The following is a 27,384-nucleotide window of genomic DNA, read 5'->3' as shown; positions in this document are numbered from 1 at the left end:
ACTTCTACATCACTTCTACCTCACTTCTACCTCACTTCCACATCACTTCTACCTCACTTCCACATCACTTCTACATCACTTCTACATCACTTCCGCATCACTTCTACATCACTTCTACATCACTTCTACATCACTTCTACATCAGTTCTACATCACTTCTACATCACTTCTACATCACTTCCACATCACTTCTACATCACTTCTACATCACTTCTACATCACAACACAGTAATGAAACATCTAGTTAAAGCTGCAACGGCTAGTCTGGAAAAGCTTCAAATGTGTTGTCAGGCCTCCTACCAGCGTTCTAACACCGTATAGCTACAGTATAAACACCGTGTAGAGATAAAGAGATGAAGTGGTTCTCTCACGTTTGTCTAAAACCCTCCACCAATAACATGCTTTGGACCGAAAGCAACGATTGGACCATCCGGTTGTCGGTGTCACCGAGCCGCCACCCTGCCCTCGTCTTCAGCACCAGAACACCGCTGATGTGAGAGTTTCAGACTGTGTAAAAGCATGCAACGCCTTACTGGTGAAGAACACTCTGACATCATAAACAAGATTAAATGTGTTTTATCAGTGTGAGTCAATCCCGTTTGACGCAAACTCATGAAGGTGATTTCATCCAGAGGACTCAGGTGAGGCTGGATTAGACTCATTTCTCTCCTCCAGGTCTAATTTAATCTCCAATCCCGTTTCCTCTCCCTGAAAACCCTCTGAGCCCCGCCACGTGCCCTGCAGGTGTTCCCAGATCTGCCGTAATCAGAGCAGGTGCCGGCTTTTTCATTGTCCCACTGAGAAAATCCTGATTACTGATGGAAGTGTGTGTGTGTGTGCGCGTGCGTGTGTGTGTGTGTGTGGGTGGCTGTTTGTAGGTTAGCGAAAGATTGCTGTTGCTGTAGATAAGAGGATTAGAGTGGAATTAGTGTCATTCCTCTATCGCCGCGAGGAATGGATTCATATCGATTTTAATCAGAGAGAGAAGCAGCCAACTGGAGACAAAGCAGACGGATTCAGAGGAGAGGACAGGGATGAGCTGACGGGGAGGAAGGAGGGAAGAAGGTTCCTGCAGGACGCTGCTGCTGGATGCTGAGGAGCTGCTGTAACTCCAGCTGAGAGGAGAAACTTCCAGGATTCCCTCATGTCTTTGCTCTGGTGACATCCCAGAGCTGAGGAGGAGGAACCGTCCAGCCGGAGCGGGAATGCCGAGCCAGAACCTTTAAGCCTTCATCCTGGATGGTCTGACTGCCGAGTCCTGGAGGTGGAGCAGCTGCGGCGGGGATGCTGCGGTCGCCTCGGCTTTGGCAGGCAGACCCTTGAAACATGAAAGTGGATGCTCTGACTTGCCTTGCTCTGGTCACTTTTGTTGCCGTGGTGACCGATGGTCGCTCGAGTCGCAGGAGGCACAAGGAGGTCTTCCTCGGGGAAAACAGCAGGTTCAAGTTCGGAGGGTGAGAAACAGACTTTTATTTACATCAAATGAAATCAAATCAGGATGAAGTCTGAGTTTTTCTGGTGCTCTGAAGGATCCTGGAGCGGATTTTTCTGAATAAAAGATAAAAGGTTTTAAAAATGGTGGCAGACGGATACAGGAAATCCTCTCATCTCTAAAACAAACCAACATTCCCATCATGTCCTACATTCGTGTAGCTCCAGGTTCAGCAGAAGCTCCGACATCATTCTGTTTACCTGTGAGGTACAGGTGAGCAGCTGCAGGCAGAACCCAGGGTTTGTTTAACCCACGCGCTGCAGGATGAGACCTCCGTAAAGAGTATGATGGTTCAGGAACCAGAAGAGAATCAGGAGAATCAGCGGATTCATGAACGAACCCAAACAGCGACCAGTGATGGAAAGATGTTTCCCAAAGGTCTGAAAAGATGTAAACATTTGCAAATGTTGCTTTGCTAAGACTTTTTATACCTTAAGAAAGTTAATAAATCATAATTTTATTTATTTTAGATTTTAAATTCCTTTGGGACAAAGACAAAGTAATAATAATGTGTTAAAGTCGTTCATGTTCCTTTAATAAGGCCTAAAAAGTTGACTAAAATGTTCATTACCTCTCTTCTTTCTTTGTTTCTGTATTAAACACAAGACAAAATATTTCAATATAAACTTCAGTAAAGTTTTTAAAAGCTGCGAAAGTTTAAATTTCCTCTTTAAATAATTTCAAATGAAAGGGAGACTTTGCAGTTTTGTCTTGCTTTTAGCTCCCCCTAGTGTCCAGTTAGTGAAACTAAAAGTGAAACTTATCTCCTCGCTGTGCGTTTGTCTTCTTAACACCTTCGTCTAACAGCTGAAGTGTCTCCTCAGCTCTCGTTAGTCTCTACAGGAGTCATTCATCACTAAATGAAACAAATCAGCTGTGGTCATGATCTAAGACCTGCAGGAACCCGTCATCATGCAGGAACCCGTCTCATCCTGCAGGAACCCGTCTCATCCTGCAGGAAACTGTCTCATCCTGCAGGAACCCGTCTCATCCTGCAGGAACCCGTCTCATCCTGCAGGAACCCGTCATCCTGCAGGAACCCATCTCATCCTGCAGGAACCCGTCTCGTCCTGCAGGAACCCGTCATCCAGGAACCCGTCATCCTGCAGGAACCCATCTCATCCTGCAGGAACCCATCTCATCCTGCAGGAACCCGTCTCATCCTGCAGGAACCCGTCATCCTGCAGGAACCCGTCATCCTGCAGGAACCCATCTCATCCTGCAGGAACCCATCACATCCTGCAGGAACCCGTCTCATCCTGCAGGAACCCGTCATCCTGCAGGAACCCGTCATCCTGCAGGAACCCATCTCATCCTGCAGGAACCCGTCTCATCCTGCAGGAACCCGTCATCCTGCAGGAACCCGTCTCATCCTGCAGGAACTCGTCATCCTGCAGGAACCCGTCTCATCCTGCAGGAACCCGTCTCGTCCTGCAGGAACCCATCTCATCCTGCAGGAACCCGTCTCATCCTGCAGGAACCCGTCTCGTCCTGCAGGAACCCGTCATCCTGCAGGAACCCGTCATCCTGCAGGAACCCGTCTCATCCTGCAGGAACCCGTCATCCTGCAGGAACCCGTCATCCTGCAGGAACCCATCATCCTGCAGGAACCCGTCTCACCCTGAAGGAACCCGTCTCATCCTGCAGGAACCCGTCATCCTGCAGGAACCCGTCTCATGCTGCAGGAACCCGTCTCATCCTGCAGGAACTCGTCATCCTGCAGGAACTCGTCATCCTGCAGGAACCCGTCTCATGCTGCAGGAACCCATCTCGTCCTGCAGGAACCCGTCTCATCCTGCAGGAACCCGTCTCATCCTGCAGGAACCCGTCTCATGCTGCAGGAACCCGTCTCGTCCTGCAGGAACTCGTCATCCTGCAGGAACCTGTCATCCTGCAGGAACCCGTCTCATGCTGCAGGAACCCGTCTCGTCCTGCAGGAACCCGTCTCATGCTGCAGGAACCCGTCTCGTCCTGACGGAACCCGTCTCATCCTGCAGGAACCCATCTCATCCTGCAGGAACCCGTCTCATGCTGCAGGAACCCGTCTCGTCCTGCAGGAACTCGTCATCCTGCAGGAACCCGTCATCCTGCAGGAACCCGTCTCATGCTGCAGGAACCCGTCTCGTCCTGCAGGAACTCGTCATCCTGCAGGAACCCGTCATCCTGCAGGAACCCGTCTCGTCCTGCAGGAACCCGTCTCGTCCTGCAGGAACCCGTCTCATGCTGCAGGAACCCGTCTCGTCCTGACGGAACCCGTCTCATCCTGCAGGAACCCATCTCATCCTGCAGGAACCCGTCTCATGCTGCAGGAACCCGTCTCGTCCTGCAGGAACTCGTCATCCTGCAGGAACCCGTCATCCTGCAGGAACCCGTCTCATGCTGCAGGAACCCGTCTCGTCCTGCAGGAACTCGTCATCCTGCAGGAACCCGTCATCCTGCAGGAACCTGTCTCATCCTGCAGGAACCCGTCTCATGCTGCAGGAACCCGTCTCGTCCTGCAGGAACTCGTCATCCTGCAGGAACCCGTCTCATCCTGCAGGAAACTGTCTCATCCTGCAGGAACCCGTCTCATCCTGCAGGAACCCGTCTCATCCTGCAGGAACCCGTCATCCTGCAGGAACCCATCTCATCCTGCAGGAACCCGTCTCGTCCTGCAGGAACCCGTCATCCTGCAGGAACCCGTCATCCTGCAGGAACCCGTCTCATCCTGCAGGAACCCGTCTCATCCTGCAGGAACCCGTCTCATCCTGCAGGAACCCGTCTCACCCTGAAGGAACCCGTCTCATCCTGCAGGAACCCGTCTCGTCCTGCAGGAACCCGTCATCCTGCAGGAACCCGTCATCCTGCAGGAACCCGTCATCCTGCAGGAACCCATCTCATCCTGCAGGAACCCGTCTCATCCTGCAGGAACCCGTCTCATCCTGCAGGAACCCGTCTCACCCTGAAGGAACCCGTCTCATCCTGCAGGAACCCGTCTCGTCCTGCAGGAACCCATCTCATCCTGCAGGAACCCATCTCATCCTGCAGGAACCCGTCATCCTGCAGGAACCCATCTCATCCTGCAGGAACCCGTCTCGTCCTGCAGGAACCCATCTCATCCTGAAGGAACCCGTCTCATCCTGCAGGAACCAGTCTCATCCTGCAGGAACCCGTCTCGTCCTGCAGGAACCCGTCATCCTGCAGGAACCCGTCATCCTGCAGGAACCCATCTCATCCTGCAGGAACCCGTCTCATCCTGCAGGAACCCGTCATCCTGCAGGAACCCGTCATCCTGCAGGAACCCGTCTCACCCTGAAGGAACCCGTCTCATCCTGCAGGAACCCGTCTTGTCCTGCAGGAACCCGTCTCATCCTGCAGGAACCCGTCTTGTCCTGCAGGAACCCGTCATCCTGCAGGAACCCGTCTCATCCTGCAGGAACCTGTCTCATCCTGCAGGAACCCGTCTCGTCCTGCAGGAACCCGTCATCCTGCAGGAACCCGTCTCATCCTGCAGGAACCCGTCTCATCCTGCAGGAACCCGTCTCGTCCTGCAGGAACCCGTCGTCCTGCAGGAACCCGTCTCATCCTGCAGGAACTCGTCATCCTGCAGGAACCCGTCAACCTGCAGGAACCCGTCTCATCCTGCAGGAACCCGTCTCGTCCTGTAGGAACCCGTCTCATCCTGCAGGAACCCGTCTCATCCTGCAGGAACCCGTCTCGTCCTGCAGGAACCCGTCATCCTGCAGGAACCCGTCTCATCCTGCAGGAACCCGTCATCCTGCAGGAACCCGTCATCCTGCAGGAACCCATCATCCTGCAGGAACCCGTCTCACCCTGAAGGAACCCGTCTCATCCTGCAGGAACCCGTCATCCTGCAGGAACCCGTCTCATCCTGCAGGAACTCGTCATCCTGCAGGAACCCGTCATCCTGCAGGAACCCGTCTCATGCTGCAGGAACACGTCTCGTCCTGCAGGAACCCGTCTCATCCTGCAGGAACCCGTCTCATCCTGCAGGAACCCGTCTCATGCTGCAGGAACCCGTCTCGTCCTGCAGGAACTCGTCATCCTGCAGGAACCCGTCATCCTGCAGGAACCCGTCTCGTCCTGCAGGAACCCATCATCCTGCAGGAACCCGTCTCGTCCTGCAGGAACCCGTCGTCCTGCAGGAACCCGTCTCATCCTGCAGGAACTCGTCATCCTGCAGGAACCCGTCAACCTGCAGGAACCCGTCTCATCCTGCAGGAACCCGTCTCGTCCTGCAGGAACCCGTCTCATCCTGCAGGAACCCGTCTCATCCTGCAGGAACCCGTCTCGTCCTGCAGGAACCCGTCATCCTGCAGGAACCCGTCTCATCCTGCAGGAACCCGTCATCCTGCAGGAACCCGTCATCCTGCAGGAACCCATCATCCTGCAGGAACCCGTCTCACCCTGAAGGAACCCGTCTCATCCTGCAGGAACCCGTCATCCTGCAGGAACCCGTCTCATCCTGCAGGAACTCGTCATCCTGCAGGAACCCGTCATCCTGCAGGAACCCGTCTCATGCTGCAGGAACACGTCTCGTCCTGCAGGAACCCGTCTCATCCTGCAGGAACCCGTCTCATGCTGCAGGAACCCGTCTCGTCCTGCAGGAACTCGTCATCCTGCAGGAACCCGTCATCCTGCAGCAACCCGTCATCCTGCAGGAACCCATCATCCTGCAGGAACCTGTCTCACCCTGAAGGAACCCGTCTCATCCTGCAGGAACCCGTCATCCTGCAGGAACCCGTCATCCTGCAGGAACCCGTCTTATGCTGCAGGAACCCGTCATCCTGCAGCAACCCGTCATCCTGCAGGAACCCATCATCCTGCAGGAACCTGTCTCATCCTGCAGGAACCCGTCTCATCCTGCAGGAACCCGTCTCATGCTGCAGGAACCCGTCTCGTCCTGCAGGAACTCGTCATCCTGCAGGAACCCGTCATCCTGCAGGAACCCGTCTCATGCTGCAGGAACCCGTCTCGTCCTGCAGGAACTCGTCATCCTGCAGGAACCCGTCATCCTGCAGGAACCCGTCTCGTCCTGCAGGAACTCGTCATCCTGCAGGAACCCGTCATCCTGCAGGAACCCGTCTCATGCTGCAGGAACCCGTCTCGTCCTGCAGGAACCCATCGTCCTGCAGGAACCCGTCTCATCCTGCAGGAACCCGTCTCATCCTGCAGGAACCCGTCTCATGCTGCAGGAACCCGTCTCGTCCTGCAGGAACTCGTCATCCTGCAGGAACCCGTCATGCTGCAGGAACCCGTCTCGTCCTGCAGGAACTCGTCATCCTGCAGGAACCCGTCATGCTGCAGGAACCTGTCTCATCCTGCAGGAACCCGTCTCGTCCTGCAGGAACTCGTCATCCTGCAGGAACCCGTCATCCTGCAGGAACCCGTCTCATCCTGCAGGAACCCGTCTCATGCTGCAGGAACCCGTCTCGTCCTGCAGGAACCCGTCTCATGCTGCAGGAACCCGTCTCGTCCTGCAGGAACCCGTCTCATGCTGCAGGAACCCGTCTCGTCCTGCAGGAACCCGTCTCATCCTGCAGGAACCCGTCTCATCCTGCAGGAACCCGTCTCATGCTGCAGGAACCCGTCTCGTCCTGCAGGAACTCGTCATCCTGCAGGAACCCGTCATCCTGCAGGAACCCGTCTCATGCTGCAGGAACCCGTCTCGTCCTGCAGGAACTCGTCATCCTGCAGGAACCCGTCATCCTGCAGGAACCCGTCTCGTCCTGCAGGAACTCGTCATCCTGCAGGAACCCGTCATCCTGCAGGAACCCGTCTCATGCTGCAGGAACCCGTCTCGTCCTGCAGGAACCCATCGTCCTGCAGGAACCCGTCTCATCCTGCAGGAACCCGTCTCATCCTGCAGGAACCCGTCTCATGCTGCAGGAACCCGTCTCGTCCTGCAGGAACTCGTCATCCTGCAGGAACCCGTCATGCTGCAGGAACCCGTCTCGTCCTGCAGGAACTCGTCATCCTGCAGGAACCCGTCATGCTGCAGGAACCTGTCTCATCCTGCAGGAACCCGTCTCGTCCTGCAGGAACTCGTCATCCTGCAGGAACCCGTCATCCTGCAGGAACCCGTCTCATCCTGCAGGAACCCGTCTCATGCTGCAGGAACCCGTCTCGTCCTGCAGGAACTCGTCATCCTGCAGGAACCCGTCATCCAGGAACCCGTCTCATCCTGCAGGAACCCGTCTCATGCTGCAGGAACCCGTCTCATCCTGCAGGAACTCGTCATCCTGCAGGAACCCGTCTCATGCTGCAGGATCCCGTCTCGTCCTGCAGGAACCCGTCTCGTCCTGCAGGAACTCGTCATCCTGCAGGAACCCGTCATCCTGCAGGAACCCGTCTCATGCTGCAGGAACCCGTCTCGTCCTGCAGGAACTCGTCATCCTGCAGGAACCCATCGTCCTGCAGGAACCCGTCTCATCCTGCAGGAACCCGTCTCATGCTGCAGGAACCCGTCTCGTCCTGCAGGAACTCGTCATCCTGCAGGAACCCGTCATGCTGCAGGAACCCGTCTCGTCCTGCAGGAACCCGTCATGCTGCAGGAACCCGTCTCGTCCTGCAGGAACTCGTCATCCTGCAGGAACCCGTCATCCTGCAGGAACCCAGTCCTGCAGGAACCCGCCTCGTCCTGCAGGAACCCGTCTCGTCCTGCAGGAACCCGTCTCATGGTCATTAACACGGTTAAATGTTTGCTCTAAAATAAAATCTTTTGACATTTTTATTTAAAATTAAATTTTTGTATCAAGGAAAGAAAGATGAATTTAACATTTTTCTTGTCGTAACAGAACAAAACGTATGAATGATTGAATGTGTAACTGAGACCTTTTGGTGTCTAAATCTGTAGAATAACGACGTCAGATTCACCCCACAGGGTTCTCTCTCTCCTGCATCTTAAAACGGTTTAACGTGACACGATGACCTCATGTCCTCCATCCACTTCCTGTCACACTTTTAAAATGAAAAATTCAGATTTTTATTAGAAATTTGACTGAAAAACTGTTTCAATAAAAACATTTTAATTAATACTTTTTAAATCCAACCATTACACCAGCAGTCTGGAGGTGACAGATTAGTGGACAGTAAAGAATCATCTTCAGTCCGTGGGAACGGCCTGTTCTGAGCCTTCAGACGATGTTCAGGGCTGAATCTGAGCAGGCTTGATAGTTAAATTCCCGTTTCCATAACAATGAGGTAAGAATTTAACCTTGAACTGGAGGAAGTCACCGCCGAAGCGTCACGTGACCTGTTGGGAGTTAAAGTGGGATTAGATTAAAACAACGTTCAGATGGATTGTTCTGTTGTGGTTCTGCTCTGTAATCCCAGTAATTTGCTCTAAAGTTCCTACATCAGCACCGCAGAGAACAGCAGGACGCTGACAGGGAATTTCTAAATGGGGTTCTGCTGAAATGTCAGGAGGTCTTCTGGGTCACGTAGGCAGTGGAGCTCACCCAGTTCCTCTCAGAGGGGACCGGAGAAGGTTGGGTCTGAGTCCTCCTGCTGTGTCCTGGGTTCATGGGGACCAGATCCAGATCCTAATAAACTGATCCTGGATGTGAGGATCTGGGTTCTGCAGGTGGGATTCCCGAACTCTCCTGATCTCAGTTTGAAGATTCAGGGAGAAAACATGGACATCTAGTTTAGTTTTCCCTGGTTTTAGTTTCACTCCCAGTTCTCGGATCACTGTGGAGTTTTACTGGATTAAAGTAAAACCGTTTTCCTGCAGGATTTTAACCCATCCTGTCTGGAGGTGTGTTTCTGTGCTTAAATAAACCAGACTGACCAGGTTCTGGTTTGGGGGTCGGTTTCATCCTCCTGGAACCAGAAAACTTGGTTCCAGGTCCATTTTAGTTTAATACTCTGGAGAGAAGAATGAGTAGAAACTATTAACTATTAACAAATAATTATTCTTATTAAGTAAAATGAAAGTATTATGCAGTAAAATCTGGAGCCTGCGTGATGAAAAGGTGTCAAAAAGACAAACTAGCTGATTTTATAAATAATATATGTATTTCATAAAATCCAACTCAGAATTAAAGAATCAACAGTTTTTATCTGCTGGTTTTAAAGCTGCACTGCTGCAGTTCTGCGTCTAAACAGCAGGTGTCACTGACGAGAGGAAAACAGCTAAAACTGTCAGTAGAAGAAGAGTTAAGGGTCCGTTATTCATGCTGAAACTTTTCTGCTGTGTTTTGAGTTGAATGCAGGTAAAAGGATCATCGCTGCAGTGACGTCTCCTCTGAGACCTGTTGCACTTCAGTAAGACTCAAGGTCCAGACCACGAGTCCAAATCAGGTCACAAGTCTGGCTTAGCCACTCAAGTTGAACCAAGTCCACATTTCTGACAGATTCCAGGCATTGATGATGAATAATGAGCTCCATCAGTCAGGATCTGGACCAGAAGATGTCTGGGTGAGCTCCAGAAAGTCAGTGTGAATATCCGGGCTTTGCATCAAGTTCATGTGGTAAAAATAAAAGCCTCTGAAACTCCTGAGGTGATAAATCTTAGAAACACCTGAGAAGATCTAAAAGCTCTTCAGCTGCAGAGAAGCTGCAAAGTTAGTGAAGCTTTAGAGTTTTAACGTTAGACGTTCATGAAAGAAACATCAGAATCATTTTGTTCACAAAGACCAAAAATAAGACTTTCTAGGCCTGCGGGCAGCAACCAGGAGAAGACGTGCACGTGTGTTTTTGTGTTTGTTAATCTGCGACGCGCCTCGCTGTGGTTCTGGTAGAACCAGAACCAGACCGGACACGAAGAGGAAGCCACAAACGGATCAGACACCCAGTTCCATCCCAGATAACGGCTCTTCCTGCTGTGTGTGTGTGTGCGTGTGTGTGTGTGTGTGTGTGTGTGTGTGTGTGTGTGTGTGTGTGTGTGTGTGTGTGTGTGTGTGTGTGTGTGTGTCGGGTTCCTCCTGCAGGAGGATCGATTACAAGCTGAAGAGGCAGGACAGCACCAAGACCCTGCTGATCAAAAGTGAACAACTGCTGAGGATCGAGGAGCACGACTTCGCCATCAGACCTGGCTTTGGAGGTCAGAAACACACACACACACACACACACACACACACACACACACACACACACACACACACACACACACACACACACACACAAAGGGTTTTGTTCCTGATCCCAGATGATTTAATCCACTCACACATCATCTCCCAGTGATGGGCACCATGGAGTCACCCAGACAACGGATGTGTCGGTCCAGAAACACTGACCCAGATTGTCCCAGTGTGTGTGTGTGTGTGTGTGTGTGTGTAACATAAATTTAGTGTTCTGATGTGTGTGTTGGTATTGTGTGAGTCGGGGGATGCACGGGCTTTAATCTGGATTATATTCCAAGTCTGGAGCAGCTGGAGGGAATGGAAACAAACTGTCATGGAACAATGCTTCCATGCCGACGCACACCCAGACCAGCTGATGCTGCCTGTTGAACAAAGTTATATCAGCGGTGGAGGAAAAGCTGCTAGCTCCAGAAAAGTCACAAATCTGCGTGTGTCACGCAGCTGAGAACGTTTAGGTCCAATCCAATTGGTTACCCCTACCCCAGCTGACCCCTGACCCTTAAATCTTAATAACAGGATTCAGAGGTCAAAACGCTCCTCTACAAAACTCCTGAGTCTGAGGGTTCATTAGATGTTTGTGATTCTGTCACCGCTAACAGATGTGGTAGCTGTGGAAAGCTAGGGCTTGGTGGCACGTCCTCGCAGTCTACAACGGATAGAGTCGCGTTCAGGTGCAGGGTTCCATTTCTGAGGTTATGGCAGGGTTCCATTTCTGAGGCTGCACTTTACTCTGGTGCAGGGTTCCATTTCTGAGGCTGCACTTTACTCTGGTGCAGGGTTCCATTTCTGAGGCTGCACTTTTCTCTGGTGCAGGGTTCCATTTCTGAGGCTGCACTTTACTCTGGTGCAGGGTTCCATTTCTGAGGCTGCACTTTTCTCTGGTGCAGGGTTCCATTTCTGAGGCTGCACTTTTCTCTGGTGCAGGGTTCCATTTCTGAGGCTGCACTTTACTATTTTTCACAGAGATCGGCCGCGGATTCCTCTTCCGTCGGCATTCTAGAAATCGAAATAAAAAAACTTTGAACGATTTCGAGAAAACTAACAGTCGGAACCGGTTCCAGTCGATGCTCGATGCCCAACCCGCGCTCCAATCATCCGGATTTCTTCCCCTTCCCACGGTCAGCAGACATTTCTGCTTTAACGTTTTGTTTACTTTCAAAACTTTTAAAACGGATTTCTCTGCACACTCTAATGAGGTTTTACATGAAGTTGCATCTTTTCTAATTAAATGATGTCACACTGATGAAAACAAAAGCATGAACCAAAGACAGAACTGTTGTTTTCAAACCAAATTATACTTAAAAACTGTGACATTGCATTTGTTTCCTTCTAAAATAGCTGCTTGGGATTATTCTCACAGCGATAATAGGAAAATCATTCAGATTAATAAACCCGGGAAACAGATTTGATGCTGCATCCTTCTGGGATTAAATTCACTTTTTTGCTTGATGGTCCCTTAAATTATGGCATTACATAGAATTTCCTTTACAAATTGTGTATTATTATATTTTTAATAGTTAAGGACAGAGTTCATGTTGCCTCTTGGATCTAAACTGTGACCTTTAACCTTTGACCTTTTCACTTACATCACTCATGGTAGGCTGCAGGGATGAAAACATAAACATGGATGTTCAAAGGAGAACAATGATGTCGTTCTTTAGCTGATGGCAGGTTCTTCCTTTTATTGATATTAAATCATCTCTTCGGCCTTCTCTCTGAGTCAAGCACGATTATTTATAATAAACGTTTATGAATCTGCAGCGGGAAGGTCATTTAAGTAAACAACAGTTCTTTGTTCTAAGAGTTATTTTACACATTAAAACTCACCGATGAGAGTTTAATCCTGCTTTTCTGTGTGTCTGTGGTCCGGTCTGTCCTCCAGGGTGGGGACACTGATCTGCTGCATTTCTTCATGTGATAATTTTACACGCAGAAAAAATCTGACACACACACACACACACACACACACACACACACACACACACACACACACTCTAAAGGGCCCAGGGCAGCAAAGGCATGAGCATAATACTGTATCTGTATCTGTAATCTCCCGCTTTATATTAAACTAGTGTCCACTTTTCACTCTCTGTCCGGGCGTCCGGGGGGGTTCTTGCATTGATGAAAATGTCCAGCTTTTCATCCAGGAGCAGGGATCGTATTATGGGGGAGCCGGATAAAACGTTTTCTACCTATATTACATCATTCATGGACTCTTCTGAGCAGAGAGCACGTATAGCGATGATCGGTGCGCAGCGCTCCAGGCTGCTGCGTCCAGCGCACGGTCCATTCTCAAAGTGGCACAACCAAAAAACTATAATTAACACACGATCGTTCACTTCCACACATGTTCTCTATTTTCTGTCTTATTTGTGCCTGAAGCGCTCTGCCGCTGCAGAGCTCATCACCTGTGCTGTGGTGATTTCACCTCACTGACGCATCGAAACGCGCTCTCCGCTTTGCGGTCAGGAGATCCCTTTGATCTGCTCAAAAGTAACTGATGAGGTGAAAAACTAAGAATCCAGGCAACAGATTTTCTGGAGCGTTTAGAGGAGATGCAGGAAGATGAGAGACAGACAGGACAGGAAAATAGTTCAGTAAAAACAAGAAAACAAAGTAAAATGTAGGTAGATTTATCTCCACGACACGTTTTACCTGTATAAAACAATAAGTTATACACATGTCATAGTTATACATCTGATACAGCTCAGATCACCTTCAAAACTCAGTCACACACCCAGGGCCGTTTCAAGACATTTTGGGGGCCAAGGCAAAATGACCCCACCCCCCATAACTGGGCTCCCCAGAAGCCTCTGTGTAATTCATGCCCTCTCCAGTAGTGTTAGTTATATGGTGTTTATAAAAGCCCCTCAGACATTACTGACATGTTCTATTATTATCAGATGAAAAACTAAATTATCAGACACGCTGTCTCATCTGCTGCTTTTCTAAACTTGCAAAAAGTAACAAAACCATTTGAAAGCCACTATTTGTGGATTCTCTGAAAGTTTCCATGGAGTGTGTGACAACTTATTTTTTCATTGATCCTATCGTCTAATCTCACAGCTGAAACAAGCATCCTTAATAATCTGTGCACAGGAAGCGTACCGATGCTGTAGTAAAACAAAAGGTATAATAATTTATTATTAATAAAACCTTGTTGCAGCACTAAAGCAGAAAAATTAGATTTTGCATTAAATATGCAAAATATTTACATATGAATTGTTTTAGAGCCCTTTAATTGTCAGAATCTGATATTAATTTAGTTCTTACAAAAAATGGGTCCCAACATTGTTTGTGTGGCGTTGCCATAGTGTGACATCATAGGCACAGATCCCTGTCCTCTTGTTTGGAAATGGAAATATGATCACCCTACATTAAACAAACTGTCCACCCGGGCTTTTGCGCTGCACAGAGACGCTTCGCTGCCTACGACTGAACGTCAGTTGAGAGTCAGTCTCATGCAGACTGACCAATGAAGAGAGGGCCTCAAGTTAAGACTCTTTCCTCATTGGTCAGTCCACACGAGGTGGGTCAAAGGTTACCCTGAGCGGGTTACGTGATGTCAGACATTCAAGTATTGAGTATATTTACTGCATATTACAGTAAAATATTCTGTATGTGACCACATTATGGTGATCCTTGGGTCGTGATGATGGGGCCCTTTAATATTGTTGCCCAGGGTACAACAAAGTGTTAATCTGGCCCTGGGTGTAGACGACAGCGGTCTCGACGGACAGATGTTAAGAAAAGAGAGCTTGACTCCGTCCGTCCTTGGGGGCCTGCTGGAGAGCCCCGCAAGGACGGATAATGGTGATGCGTGTCTCAGCACTGACGCAGACGCATGACTGACCCCAAAATTCCACTATCTCCGCTCCGCCCCCGCTTTCCGCTGCCGCATGCTTCCGAACTCAAATCATACTGTACCCGCTCTACAACGGCTCCGCTCCGGTGCGGAGACCTGAGGTGTGCAAACAGGCATGCGCTGGATTTTCGAGATCTTGCGATACAGTCCGAGCAATAAACGCGGAAGTTAGATCCAAACACCCGTTGTGTGGGAGAAGCATCGACATGAACTGTTTAATCTGCCCATCATTTGTGTTGAGAGATCAGCAGTGTTTGGATCAACAGAGTGTGACTACTTTGATAGTGGAAACTGTATTTATGGCTTACTTTTGTGCATTTAAAGTTCAGCCGCCATTGATAGTTGTTAAAAGTTGTTACACCTGTGCATCTGAAACAAAAAACGCTTTTTGTTTATCGATTTATTGTGAAATAACGGAAGTTGTGCTTGCTCCCTTTCCTGTCGGGCGGTTGTGATTCCTGTCCGTTTACTGCGGAGGTGCTCCGGCGTCCGGCGAAAATAGGATCGATCCTATTTTTGCCGGATGGCGGAACGGCCGCAGTAGTGGAACAGCTCTGATTGACTACAACGGGACCGTTTTTGCTGTGGAGTTCGTGCCGGAGCAGAGATAGAGGAATTTTGGGGTTAGGCTTAAAGGCTGTAAAAAGGTCAAAGGTCGACTCCTTCAGCATGCTGGATCATTTAATGAATTAAGATAGAAAAAAAACTAATAATGACTTTTCAAAAGCAGAAATCCGATTTGTGTACTATTTTGTTCCTTCTAGCAACACAATGATGAGGAAATTTAGAAACCTGGAAAAAAATCCCAAACATGAAGAGAATTCCTCATGAAAACCTGTTTGTCTCTGAGGCTCTTTTAGAGGTAAAACTCTTTTTCCTCCTCTTTCATTTAAATGTCATGAAACAGCATGAAACCATCAAGTTGGGTTTAGCAGTGATGGCTGTCGTTGTCATGGCGACACCAAGGGTTGTGTCTGCCCTGTTGGGTGTTTTATGAGTCCAGCAGACCCAAGGCTGGGGTTCATGAGCCACTGTGTTCGTGTTCAGGCAGAAGTAATCAACCAAAGAAAAGAGAAGAGTTTTCTCTTCATCTTTAAATCCTCATTCAGACAGAGGTCTCACACACACACACGCACACACGCACACACACACACATGCAAACGCACACACACACACATGCATACACACACACACACACACACACGCACACATGCAAACGCACACATGCATACACACACACACACGCACACACACACACACGCATACGCACACACACACGCACACACATACATGCATATGTACACACACACACGTGCACACACACACACACGCATACGCACACACACACACACACACACACATGCTCACGCACACACACACAGGCAGAAGTAATCAACCAAAGAAAAGAGAAGAGTTTTCTCTTCATTTTTAAATCCACATTCAAACAGAGGTCACACACACATGCACATGTGTGCACACACACACATACACTAAGAAAATAATACTGATCTGCAGCTTTTCATATTAATCTTTAAGTAAATCAAATCATCCAACTTCTCCTCATGACCCACTTTTACCCACAAACCCGTCTTTTATTGTCTGGCGTCAAAATACAGTCAGAGGCAATACAATGTTATATGGTTCTAAGACACACACACACACACACACACACACACACACACACACACACACACACACACACACACACACACACACACACACACACAGAAATGTGTTTAGTTTAGCTAAAAGCAGGTTTATGTGAGAAAATTGTCAATAAGATGTTTGTTTACTGTGAAAACAGGAAGTAGAAATATGACATCATCAGTATTTCATCAGTGCTGATGTTGATGTTGCCTGAACTGGTTGTCCTGAATTAGGATGAAGAGCATTCCTTTAGAACTGGTCCAGTGGTTCCATCATCATCACCTTTATTATCAGACTCAAGGTCCACATTAAAAAGGAACTAAATAAAAAACACATCAAAACGATATAAATGATAAAAGATACGCATACCAGTGTCTCCACATGGATGACCGTTTATGGGATGTTCTGCAGAAATCATGACGTGTTGATAACAAAAATCCTCATATATATATATATTTATAGTGATGATCGCTCTGAAAACATGATCCCAACACGTCAGATTTCAGTTTTTTGCATTTTGAGAACAAAAACATAAGCAGGTGACGTTTTATTGGGAGTTTGGTAGTTTGAACAGTCAGGTGCAAACACAACACCAGGTCAGGTGACTGGAACTAAGCGACTGGAGTGGGCATTCCTAGGATTGTCATTCGTGAGTCCAACAGCAGAGGGGAAGAAACTGTTCTTGTGGCGAGGTTCTGTTCTGATTGGAGCGGCGCCTCCTGCCTGATGGGAGCGAGTCAAAGAGACCGTGTCCAGGGTGACACGGGTTAGCTCGAATCATGCCTGCACGTCTCCATGTCCTGGAGGTGTACAGGTCCTTTATGGAGGGGAGCTTGCAGCCAGTGACCTTCTCAGCAGAGCCTACAACACGCTGCAGCTTCTTCTTGTCCGTGATGGTGGCTCCAGCGTACCACACGGTGACTGAAGTGGTGAGGATGGACTCGATGGCTGTGGTGTGGAGCTGCCTCAGGAAGTTCATCCTCTGCTGGGCCTTTTTCATGATGGTGGTGATGGCGATGGTGGGCTCTCACTTGAGGTCCTAGGTGATGGTGGTAGGGTTGTCACGGTGTGAAAATGTAACCTCATGGTTATTGTGACCAAAATTACCACGGTTTTCGGTATTATCGCGGTATTTTTTTAAACGTGCTACATTTTCAGACAACTAAATAAACCCTGTATGTCAGGAAATATTGTCCTCAGTTTGTGTCTAAATTTTGCCTAAAATGTGTTATTTTGTAATTATGTTGGTTATTTGTTTACATTTTTTCCCTTTAGTCTTTAAAATACCAATATTTGCCCATAACTTCTTATTTTATGTCTGTTTGATGTCATCATTTTAAAAATATTAGATCAGATGATACTCAGTACTCAAGTAGCCTTCTAATCAGATACTTTTTTACCCTTACTTGAGTAATAAACCCTATATCAGGTAAATATTGTCCTCGGTTTGTGTCCTTCCAGTGAGCTTTGCAGATGTGGGAAAATGTCATCAGGCAGTAATCGTTGTTAAATTCATAATTATTCTCGGAGAGAGACCAACTCTTATCTGCCCCTGGGAGCCCCGTAATGCATAGCGTCATTTCAACATGGCGGTGTCCGCGACACGGTTTATATGCAGGTAGCGGCGCTGCGGCTGCTTTATATAGCCACTCGTTGCATTCTCCCTCAACCCAAATCCTCTGATCACACATTTTAGCTAAAACGCTAACGTTAGCTTGCCTTGCGTTGACTGTAGAGTTGTGGGTGATGGTCACGCAGATGTGTCATGAGATTTGAAGCGTTGCTGCCTTTCACAGACACTTTTTCTGCACGTGCTGCAAACAGGATAGCCGTCTTCTATCAGCTGTCCCTCGGCATTCTTCACATATCCAAAAGATGCCCGTACTTCCCACTTTGTCTTCTTTGAGGGATAATAAATGTCCCGAGCGCTGCCGTCTCCTCCTTTGACCATTATTTCAGCTTTAGCTTCAAGAAAGTTTTGGTTGTAAACAGCATGTGCCGCCGGCAACTTCAGCAGATACGGTGGCTGGTAAGGGTCACCGCGCCTACACCGCAGCCACGGTAAACCACCAAGATAATATAGTTTTTAAAAACAAGACAGTTATTATTATTGTCAACTTTTTTACCGGGGTTTACCGCTACACCGGTTACCGTGACAACCCTAGATGGTGGTGCCCATCGTGATGGGGGTGTTGTAGCTGCACCAGGACACCAGCCGTTCCACCTCCATTCTGCAGACAGACTCAACCCCGTCTCAGATGAGTCCGATGACGGTGGTGTCGTCTGCAAACTAGATAAGCTTGACAGACTCGTGGTACGGGGAGAAGAGCAGAGGGAGGAACACAGCCTGGAGGAGAACCAGCACTGAAGGTCCACGGGTCCGAGAGATTCTTCCCCTGCCTGACTTGTTCCTTCCTGTCTGTCAGGAAGTCAGTGATCCACCTGCAGATGGGGTCAGGCACGTTCGTCTTGGAGGTCTGGAAGGATTGCGTTGAAGGCAGAGCTGAAATCCACAAACAGGATCCTGGTGTAGGTACCCAGGGAGTCCAGATGTTGCAGGATAAAGCGTAGACTTGACCACAGATGTCAGAGCCACAGGTCTGTAGTCACGAGTCCACTGATCCTGGGTTTCTTGGGGACAATAATATTATTGGGTATTAATAAGTAGAAAAACCCGTTATTGGCGATGGAAAGTGTTCTGTTTGCTCATTCATTGTTGAATAATCCTATCAAATAAAAATATTAATGTAAGATAATGATGTTTACGTTTGTGTTCAGACATTTAGGTTTTTTTTTTTGTTTATTTCCAGTTACAGATTATAATAAACACGTGTTAAGTGATCCAGGTTGCACCGGTTCTGTTGAGGATGTCTGGCTGCTGCATTAACTCCACCAGCTGGACCTTTAGGTTCAGATTTAGACGCAGATAAATCTCAGCAACACGGATCTGTTTTCTTCCTGCCAGTTCCACTTCCTGTTGTTCTGATGCACCACAGAGCAGGACTGGAGGCTCTTTTAGGTTTAAACCAGAGTAAATCTATTGTTGATGATGTGGTGAAGGCGGGATGATCACAGCGCAGACCAAATCCCAAAATTAGTCAAGGGAACTTGTGGGCTGTTGCAACACGGTGAAGATTTAGTGAAGTGGTTTTGTGGAGCGGAGAAACCTCCTCAGCTCCTGGTGGAGGCAGAGGACCAGAGTAGCTGGGATCTGAGGCTTTTTTGGTTTTGGATGAGGATTTGTGCTGTTTAGCTGTTTGTGGCTCAGATCATGTTTAATCTGCTAATGAGGAGGGGCAGGGCTGGGGGGCAGATGTGGTGAGCTTGTGGCAAAAACAAAAGGATGTCATCAACCAGAATGAGGTTTACAGGCCAGAACACAGGATTGGATTAAAGACACATGGCCGGCCCACTCGGCTATTCTCTTCTACCTCCATGATCATTTCTCTTGGAGCTAGTTACAGAGAAGATCTGTTGGTGCTGTTCGCTGGAGCAGATGAAGCTCTGGTACCTCACACAGGGAAGGTCGCTGGTTTGAATCCCAGCTGCAGCCTTTCTGCAAGAAGTTAACATGTTCCCCATTGGAGTTAGCAGGTTCTCCTCAGGAGTTGGTATCATCTCCCCTGGAGTTAGCATGTTCTCAGAAGTTAGCATGTTTTCGTCACAGGTTAACATGTTCTCCTCAGGAGTTAGCTCTGCTCAGAAGTTAGCATGTTCTCCTCTGGAGTTAGCATGTTATGCTCAGAAGTTAGCATGTTCTCCTCTGGACTTAGCATCATCTCCTCAGGATTTAGCATGCTCTGCTCAGAAGTTAGCATCATCTCCTCAGAAGTTAGCATCATCTCCTCAGAAGTTAGCATCATCTCCTCAGAAGTTAGCATCATCTCCTCAGAAGTTAGCATCATCTCCTCAGGAGTTAGCATGATCTCCTCTGGATTAAGCATGTTCGCCTATGGAGTTAGCATGTTCTCTTCAAAAGTTTGCATGTTCTCGTCACAAGTGAATATGTTCATGCTCACCTCAAAAGTTTGCATGTTCTCCTCTGGAGTTAGCATGTTCTCCTCAGAAGTTAGCATGTTCTCAGGGATTAGCATGTTCTCCTCATGCATGTTCTCAGGGATTAGCATGTTCTCCTCTAAAGTTAGCGTGTTCTCGTCACAAGTTAATATACTCTTCTCAGGAGATAGCATTTTCCCCTCAGGAGTTAGCAGCATGTTTTCGTCACAGTTTAACACGTTCTCCTCAGGAGTTAGCATGTTCTCAGGAATTAGCATGCTCTGCTCAGAAGTTAGCATGTTCTCAGGTATTAGCACATTCTCCTCACGCATGTTCTCAGGGATTAGCATGTTCTCCTTTAAAGTTTAGCGTGTTCTCGTCACAAGTTAATATACTCTTCTCTGGAGTTAGCATTTTCCCCTCAGGAGTTAGCATGTTCTCCTCTGAAGTTAGCATGTTTTCGTCACAGGTTAACATGTTCTCCTCTGGAGTTGGCATGTTCTCAGGAGTTTGCATATCCTCCAGTTCCTCCCAGAGGCCAAAAACATGTAAATTAACGAATCCCTGGATTAAAACAGTTACTAAATTAACTTGAAAGGTTATTTTATTAGGTTGACTTGATAACTAAATGTTATTGTCAGCATTTAATAAAAATCAGTCACTCATTTAATTAAAAAATCTTGGCTTTGTGAGTAATCAGTCATAAACAAACATCACGTGTGAAATGCATGTAGTGTTCAGGAATTTGGAACAAAAATGGAATCTGAAACAGGAGAAACAGCTTGTTCACGTGTAACATGTGTAGTATGTTTTATCATTAGGTAAAACACGTATTCTGGACTTGATTTCTGTGTGATTTCAACAGGTTCATGATGAGCTCACTTGTTCATGAAAGCTCAAAAGTTTTTAAGTGTTTTGAATTCACATAAAACTTTAGAGTTAAACATAGAAATAAGCCGGTCTACAATAACAGGTCTAAAATGAACAAACAGAAAAAATATTGGAGATATAAACATTCTGAAATGAAACCAAATTAATAAATTCAATTTAATGATGTAAATGTAAACAATAAAGAAATAATTAAATTTGAGAGGAAAATGAAAGTCTAACTAAAAACATTGATTTATTTTTTTCCTTTTTTGTCATTTTTGTAGCTGCAGCCATCCCCGTGGGCATCGATGTGCAGGTGGAGAGCATCGACAGTATCTCAGAGGTCAACATGGTGAGTTCCAGTTTTATTTACAGCAGCTAAGAAATAAACCTGCAGAAAGGATTCAGGCTGTTTCAGCTTTTATTGTGAAGGGCAATGCAGACGGAGGAGAGGAAGGCAGGAGGAAAACGTGAGGTTTGATTATCTGTTTACAGTTAGTCTTCATTTCTCTCTCCTGTCTCCAGTCAGCCTCAGCTTGTCCCAAACGTCTCCAACTCCTCCCAGAGGGGTTTCACAGGGTCAACAAACGTCTGGTTGTTTAAAGATAACTGCTTTAACTTTAAGCTCCAGCAACACGAGAGCAACATGTGAACCATTTCTGACATCTTTTAAATTCCCTCATGATGCTGCGATGCTAACGGCTCCTCTGTGAAAGTCTGACTCAAATAAACGTCATAAAAACTGAGACCAACGTGAGAAACTGGAACAGAAAGTTCGTCTGAGAAGATTCCATCCCAATCTGTGGAAATCTGAACTCTCACGACTGAGATGTTTTTTTTTTTATCAAATCAAAATCAACAAATTAAGAGTAGAACAGACAACATTTTATTTTAATTTGAAATTGTTAATTCTTCCTTAATCTGCTTCCTGTTTCGGTTCAGGAATAAACAAATAAACTTTTACATCAGTGAAAGAACAAACAGAGGTGAGGAATTCATGTCGGTTTCTTGTTAAAACAATCTTTAGCTGTTCTGCACAAAAAGCACATTTATAACCTGAAGAGACCTTAATTATGGGATGTAGATACATTCATTGCTGCTTGGTCATCCATCCAAAGAGAAACAATAAAAATGACATCACTTCCTGCTGCTTCACCACATCTGGTGTGTGACCTTTGAATTCAGCTGGTCCTTGAAGAAGAGAGATAAATGATGCAGGGGATGTCGCCATGGCAACCTGAGCTGGACTGATGAGACTGTAAAAACCACAACAGACTCTTTTCATGTCCTAAATAATCTGATTTGAAATAAAAACTTTATTGAACCTTGTTTTGTTACAGAAATCCAGCAGCTTTAGACTCAGATAAGTCAGAGTGTTCCTCAGACTCTCCAGAACTGCAGGTTCTATCAGCTGGTAAATGTGGACCATGTGCCCGTCTCTGTGCAGGACTTCACCATGACCCTCTACCTGCGGCACTACTGGAAGGACGAGCGGCTGTCCTTTCCGTCTCACAGCAACAAGAGCCGGACGTTCGACTCCCGGCTGGTGAAGAAGATCTGGGTCCCCGACGTCTTCTTCGTCCACTCCAAACGCTCCTTCATCCACGACACCACCACTGAGAACATCATGCTGCGGGTCTACCCCGATGGAAACATTCTCTATAGTGTCAGGTTGGGATTAGATCCTCCAAACATTGATAATAACTTTAATCCCAAGATCATCTGAGTGTAAGCGCTGAGGTGTGGCGGTCCACTTCTCACTGAACCTTCTGCCGGTTCTGGTTCATGTCTTTCGTTTTTTCTGTTTCTGTAGATGAAAATCTGCAGGAATCTAAACGGGATTAAGATCCGAAGATAAAACCAATATCATAAATAAATGAATCAGCATGTAAACGTTAACTTTATCGGTTTGGTTTTTCAGATGAATGCGTTTTTATCTGAATGTTTTATTGTCATTTTTTTTATTTGTTTATTTGAATTTTTCATTTGGTACCAAAAAAAAAACTCCTAAAGTTTAGGAGAAACACTACAGGAGCCTGTTGGGGACATTTCCCAAGACAAGAATGCACACAGTCATGAAAATCATGTCTCCGTGGTAACTGATGGTGTGTGTGTGTGTGTGTGTGTGTGTGTGTGTGTGTGTTTCAGGGCCACGGTGACGGCTCTCTGCTCGATGGACTTCAGTAGTTTTCCTCTGGACACTCAGAACTGCTCGTTGGAGCTTGAAAGCTGTGAGACAGAAATACACACTGTGTGTGTGGGTGCGTGCGTTCATGTGTGTGTGTGCGTGCATGTGCGTGCGTGTGTGTGTGTATTTGTCTTTATAGATTTAATTGGACAGATTTGAACTTTAACCTGTACTGTGTTGACATTTTTACATTGAGGGGACATTTTGCTGGTCCACACAGTGTGGAGCACCTAAGACCTGGTCCCAGAGGTCTGGTGGTAGTTTAGGTTAGGGTTAGGAACAGAACCCTACTGGTTAGGGTTGGGTTAGGCAGAGTGGAGTCTCTGGAGAAGGCAGTGGAGCTCCACACACACATATGTGTGTGTGCGTGCGTGTGTTTGTGTGCGTGTGTGTGTGTGTGCGTGTGTGTGTGAGAGAGATGGAGCAGTAACAGCAGCCGTTTCACCACAGATGCTTACAACGAGAACGACTTGATGCTTTACTGGAAGAACGGGAACGACTCTCTGAGGACGGATGAGATCGTCTTGTCTCAGTTCTTCATCGAACATTTCCACGCCTCCAGCGGCCTCGCCTTCTACAGCAGCACCGGTGAGCATCTGCTGGTCACTCAGAATGATTACCTCTGGCTGGTCCTAATCCAGATTAGATTAGAGACATGGTCTCTCTCTCTCTGTCAGGTTGGTACAATCGTCTCTTCATAAACTTCATCCTGCGGCGGCACATCTTCTTCTTCATGCTGCAAACCTACTTCCCCACCATGCTGATGGTCGTCCTCTCCTGGGTCTCCTTCTGGATTGACAGGAGGGCCGTTCCTGCTCGGGTGTCTCTGGGTAACGTTGGGATTGGGGTCCCCTCCTTTCCTGCTGTCTCAGAAGACCCAGAAGCACCAGCAGAGCAGCACTAAACGTTCTGCCAAACTGAAGAAAGTGTTTTTGTGTTCCTGCAGGTATGACCACGGTGCTCACCATGTCCACCATCATCACCGGGGTGTCCTCGTCCATGCCTCAGGTGAGCATGCGGACCTACCTGGATCCTGCAGGACTCACATGGGAGCTCAGGGTCCATCTGAAGGAATTTACTGATTATTTTAAAAATAACTGAATGAATTAAAAGGATTTTGAAGAGCAGATGCACCGACTTTGGTTTTGAGGACCAATACTGCCTTCTGTACAGCTTTGACTTATCTGACCCGCAGATTTCAGCTTATTGACTCATAAAAATCCCTCCTACCCGCTTGTCCATGCAGGGTCGCGGGAACATAAACGAGTTTAGTCAAAGACAAACATAAAACTGTTTCATAAACGATGTTGGACTGAAACATGTTTTGAGGTTCTGGGGACCGTTTGTGTCCAGGTCTCGTACGTGAAAGCGGTGGACATTTACCTGTGGACCAGCTTCCTGTTTGTCTTCCTGTCTGTGATCGAATACGCCGCCGTGAACTACTGCACCACCCTGGAGGAGATGAGGAAGATGAAGGGGGGCAAGGTCAGAGATAGGTCCTTCGTCTCCCTCTTGTGGTTAAACTGAGACATTACATCTAAACGGGACAAAGATTTGAGTTTTCTTCTGAATAAATAAGGAATTGATTTTTGTTTACAACTAAAAAGACAACAGTGAGAGTCCAGCAAGTGATCTCTTTTATTTTGAGTGACATAAATAAACAAATTCAGTAAATTAATAATTTACCGTTTTGAAGTTTGTTCTGAGAGAACCGTTTTAAAACTGTTAAACCGCTTATTGATTTAACGTTCTAATGATCAGATTTGTTTTTGTGAATCTCTAAGAAAAAAGACGAACATGATTACAAACTAGCGCCTCACTCATCTGGAGGTGATCAGCGGGACAGTCGGACTCTTTTAGTTTTCAGTAAAGTTAAAATCTGCGTAATTTTTACAAATCTTTGTAAAATTTCTAACATTATAAATAGTTTTTATAATCAGAATCAGAATCAGGTTTATTGCCATTGTCAGTGAACAAACAACTCACAAACTAGGAACTTGCTTCGGTACTAATGTGCTACATATAACATGAATAATAAGATTAAAACTAGAATAAAGTAGAATAAAAAACCTAGAATAAAACATTCAGCTATAAAAAATGGCAGGTAATGGTAACATGGCCGATAACGTGACGTCGTGTCGAGTACAGAAGACGAACATGGTTGTGTGTTTATAAGCTGTTCACAAGTCTAACAGCAGATGGAAAGAAGCTGTTCTTATGGTGGGAGGTTCTGGTCCGGATGGACCGTAACCTCCTGCCTGAGGGGAGCAGCTCAAAAAGTCTGTGACCCGGGTGAGAAGGGTCAGCTGCTATCCGACCTGCACGCCCCCGAGTCCTGGAGACGTACAGGTCCTGGAGAGATGGAAGGCTGCAGCCAATCACCTTCTCAGCAGAGCGCACAATGCGCTGCAGTCTATGTTTGTCCCTCACCGTGGCTCCAGCGTACCACACAGCGATGGAGGAGGTGAGGATGGACTCAGTGATGGCCGTGTAAAACTGCACCATCATCTGGGCCGGCAGCTTGGCCTTTTTCAACTGCCGCAGGAAGTACATCCTCTGCTGGGCCTTTTGATCAGGGAGCTGATGGATGGCTCCCACCTAAGGTCATGTGTGATGGTGGTTCCGAGGAAGCGGAAGGAATTCACAGTGGTGACGGGGGTGTCCGTCAGGACGAGGGGGAGAGATGGGGCTGTGACTTTCCTGAAGTCCACAAACTAGTTGATGTTTATTTTAAATGTAAATGTTTTTAGCTGCGTTAAAGCATCTACTCATCATTATTATTATATTACATAAAACTACGGAGATACATCGGGTCTGCTTTCAGGACTGATACAGATTTATATGTTTTATCAGCACAGACCTACTTTCATCTGAGGTTAAAACAACGGTGTTTAACTGCTGATCAACTTTAAAATAACGATTCTGGAAGTTCAGATTTCCTTATTAGTAATGGTGCGTTCGCGGACCGAAGGAAACGTCAGATCTTTCAATTCAATTCAATTCAATTCAAGTTTATTTATAAAGCGCCAAATCACGACAAGAGTCGTCTCAAGGCACTTCACATAATAAACATTCCAATTCAGGTCAGTTCATTAAGCCAATCAGAAATAATGTTTCCTATATAAGGAACCCAGCAAATTGCATCAAGTCACTGACTAGTGTCAGTGACTTGATGCAATCCTCATACTAAGCAAGCATGCAGCAACAGTGGAGAGGAAAACTCCCTTTTAACAGGAAGAAACCTCCAGATGATCCTGGCTCAGTATAAGCAGCCATCCTCCACGACTCACTGGGGATGGAGAAGACAGAACACACACACACACACACACGCACGCACGTACGCACGCACGCACACACACACACACATTCTGATCATTAGAGTGATCATCCTGGTGATCGGGGATTGTGATCACTAATCCTGCATCAGTAGAAACAGTTTAGTTGCAGCTCTAAATAAAAACACATCACTAGTTCAAACTGAAATAAATAAAAAATGCGTTCCCTTCTCAGATCCCCTCCGCCTTTAACGCCAGCCAAGCAATGGCCTTCGACGGATGTTTCCATGACGACGACATTGATCTGACCACGTTCCATGGGATGGCGCCCACGCTGACCTCCAACCCCCTGAACACGCCGAGCCAGAACTCGGACCTGCGTCCCGCGGAGGGGACCCGGCTGCGCCGGCAGCGCTCGGTGCGTGAGAACGTGGACCTGCTGGTCAGTAACAGCTACATGATCGACTCGTACTCGCGCCTGGCCTTCCCGCTGGCCTACCTGCTCTTCAACACCATCTACTGGAGCCTGTACTCCTGATCCGACCCGCCCGTGGAGCCTCTGGTCCCAGCGCCAGGGGCCCAGACGACCCAGAGGCTCGTCCGCTCAGGAGAGACTGATCAAAGCTCCTGAGTCCATCAGACTGTTTCAGCCACACTTTGGTTTTACATCCTGAGGTTACACATCGTTCTGTTTAATTTGCTTTTCTGTGCTTCGTTTTATTCTTGTAGGAAATATTTCATGTTTGAATTCCAAAATGGGCTCAATGTTGTTTTTTATTTATAGGAAAACATCGTATTCCTTTTTTAATGATGTCATTGGAGCAAACTTGCATTTAAGCCGACTAAAAGCTGCAGCTGCTACCTAGACCAGGAATCACTTATTTTTATAAATAAACCCACCGGATAACAGAATAAAGAAAGTGGATGAATAAACATTTGAGCACGTTCTGAATAAATATAACGGA

The 27,384-nt window shown here is 47.3% G+C and overlaps 1 protein-coding gene across 2 annotated transcripts; it reads left to right on the top strand.

The window, feature by feature from the left end:
• Nucleotides 1-27,384, top strand: LOC107383111 (gamma-aminobutyric acid receptor subunit rho-3). 2 transcript variants are annotated; one of them, XM_054751002.2, is made up of 10 exons: nt 1-1,454; nt 10,426-10,538; nt 21,241-21,308; nt 22,404-22,627; nt 23,105-23,217; nt 23,595-23,732; nt 23,822-23,974; nt 24,091-24,152; nt 24,498-24,629; nt 26,655-27,384. In XM_054751002.2, exons 1-10 carry the CDS (start codon nt 1,327-1,329, stop codon nt 26,955-26,957), a joined length of 1,434 nt encoding a protein of 477 aa, XP_054606977.2. In that variant the 5' UTR covers nt 1-1,326; the 3' UTR covers nt 26,958-27,384. The 2 variants fall into 2 exon arrangements, with proteins under 2 accessions (XP_054606977.2, XP_015811034.3); XM_015955548.3 differs by having other exon boundaries at nt 673-1,454; nt 23,105-23,187.

Source organism: Nothobranchius furzeri, chromosome 7 (assembly GCF_043380555.1).
Source record: "Nothobranchius furzeri strain GRZ-AD chromosome 7, NfurGRZ-RIMD1, whole genome shotgun sequence".
NCBI lineage: Eukaryota > Metazoa > Chordata > Actinopteri > Cyprinodontiformes > Nothobranchiidae > Nothobranchius > Nothobranchius furzeri.
The sequence above is the reverse complement of the archived record's forward strand: the minus strand, read 5'-3'. Positions and strand labels throughout refer to the sequence as shown.

Excerpts from the sequence above, each read along its gene's own strand:
- LOC107383111 (XM_054751002.2), top strand. The coding sequence starts at position 1,327 with ATGAAAGTGGATGCTCTGACTTGCCTTGCTCTGGTCACTTTTGTTGCC. Across the intron at positions 22,628-23,104 it reads AACATTCTCTATAGTGTCAG|GGCCACGGTGACGGCTCTCT; the intron begins GTTGGGATTAGA and ends TGTGTGTTTCAG. Across the intron at positions 23,975-24,090 it reads TCCTGCTCGGGTGTCTCTGG|GTATGACCACGGTGCTCACC; the intron begins GTAACGTTGGGA and ends GTGTTCCTGCAG.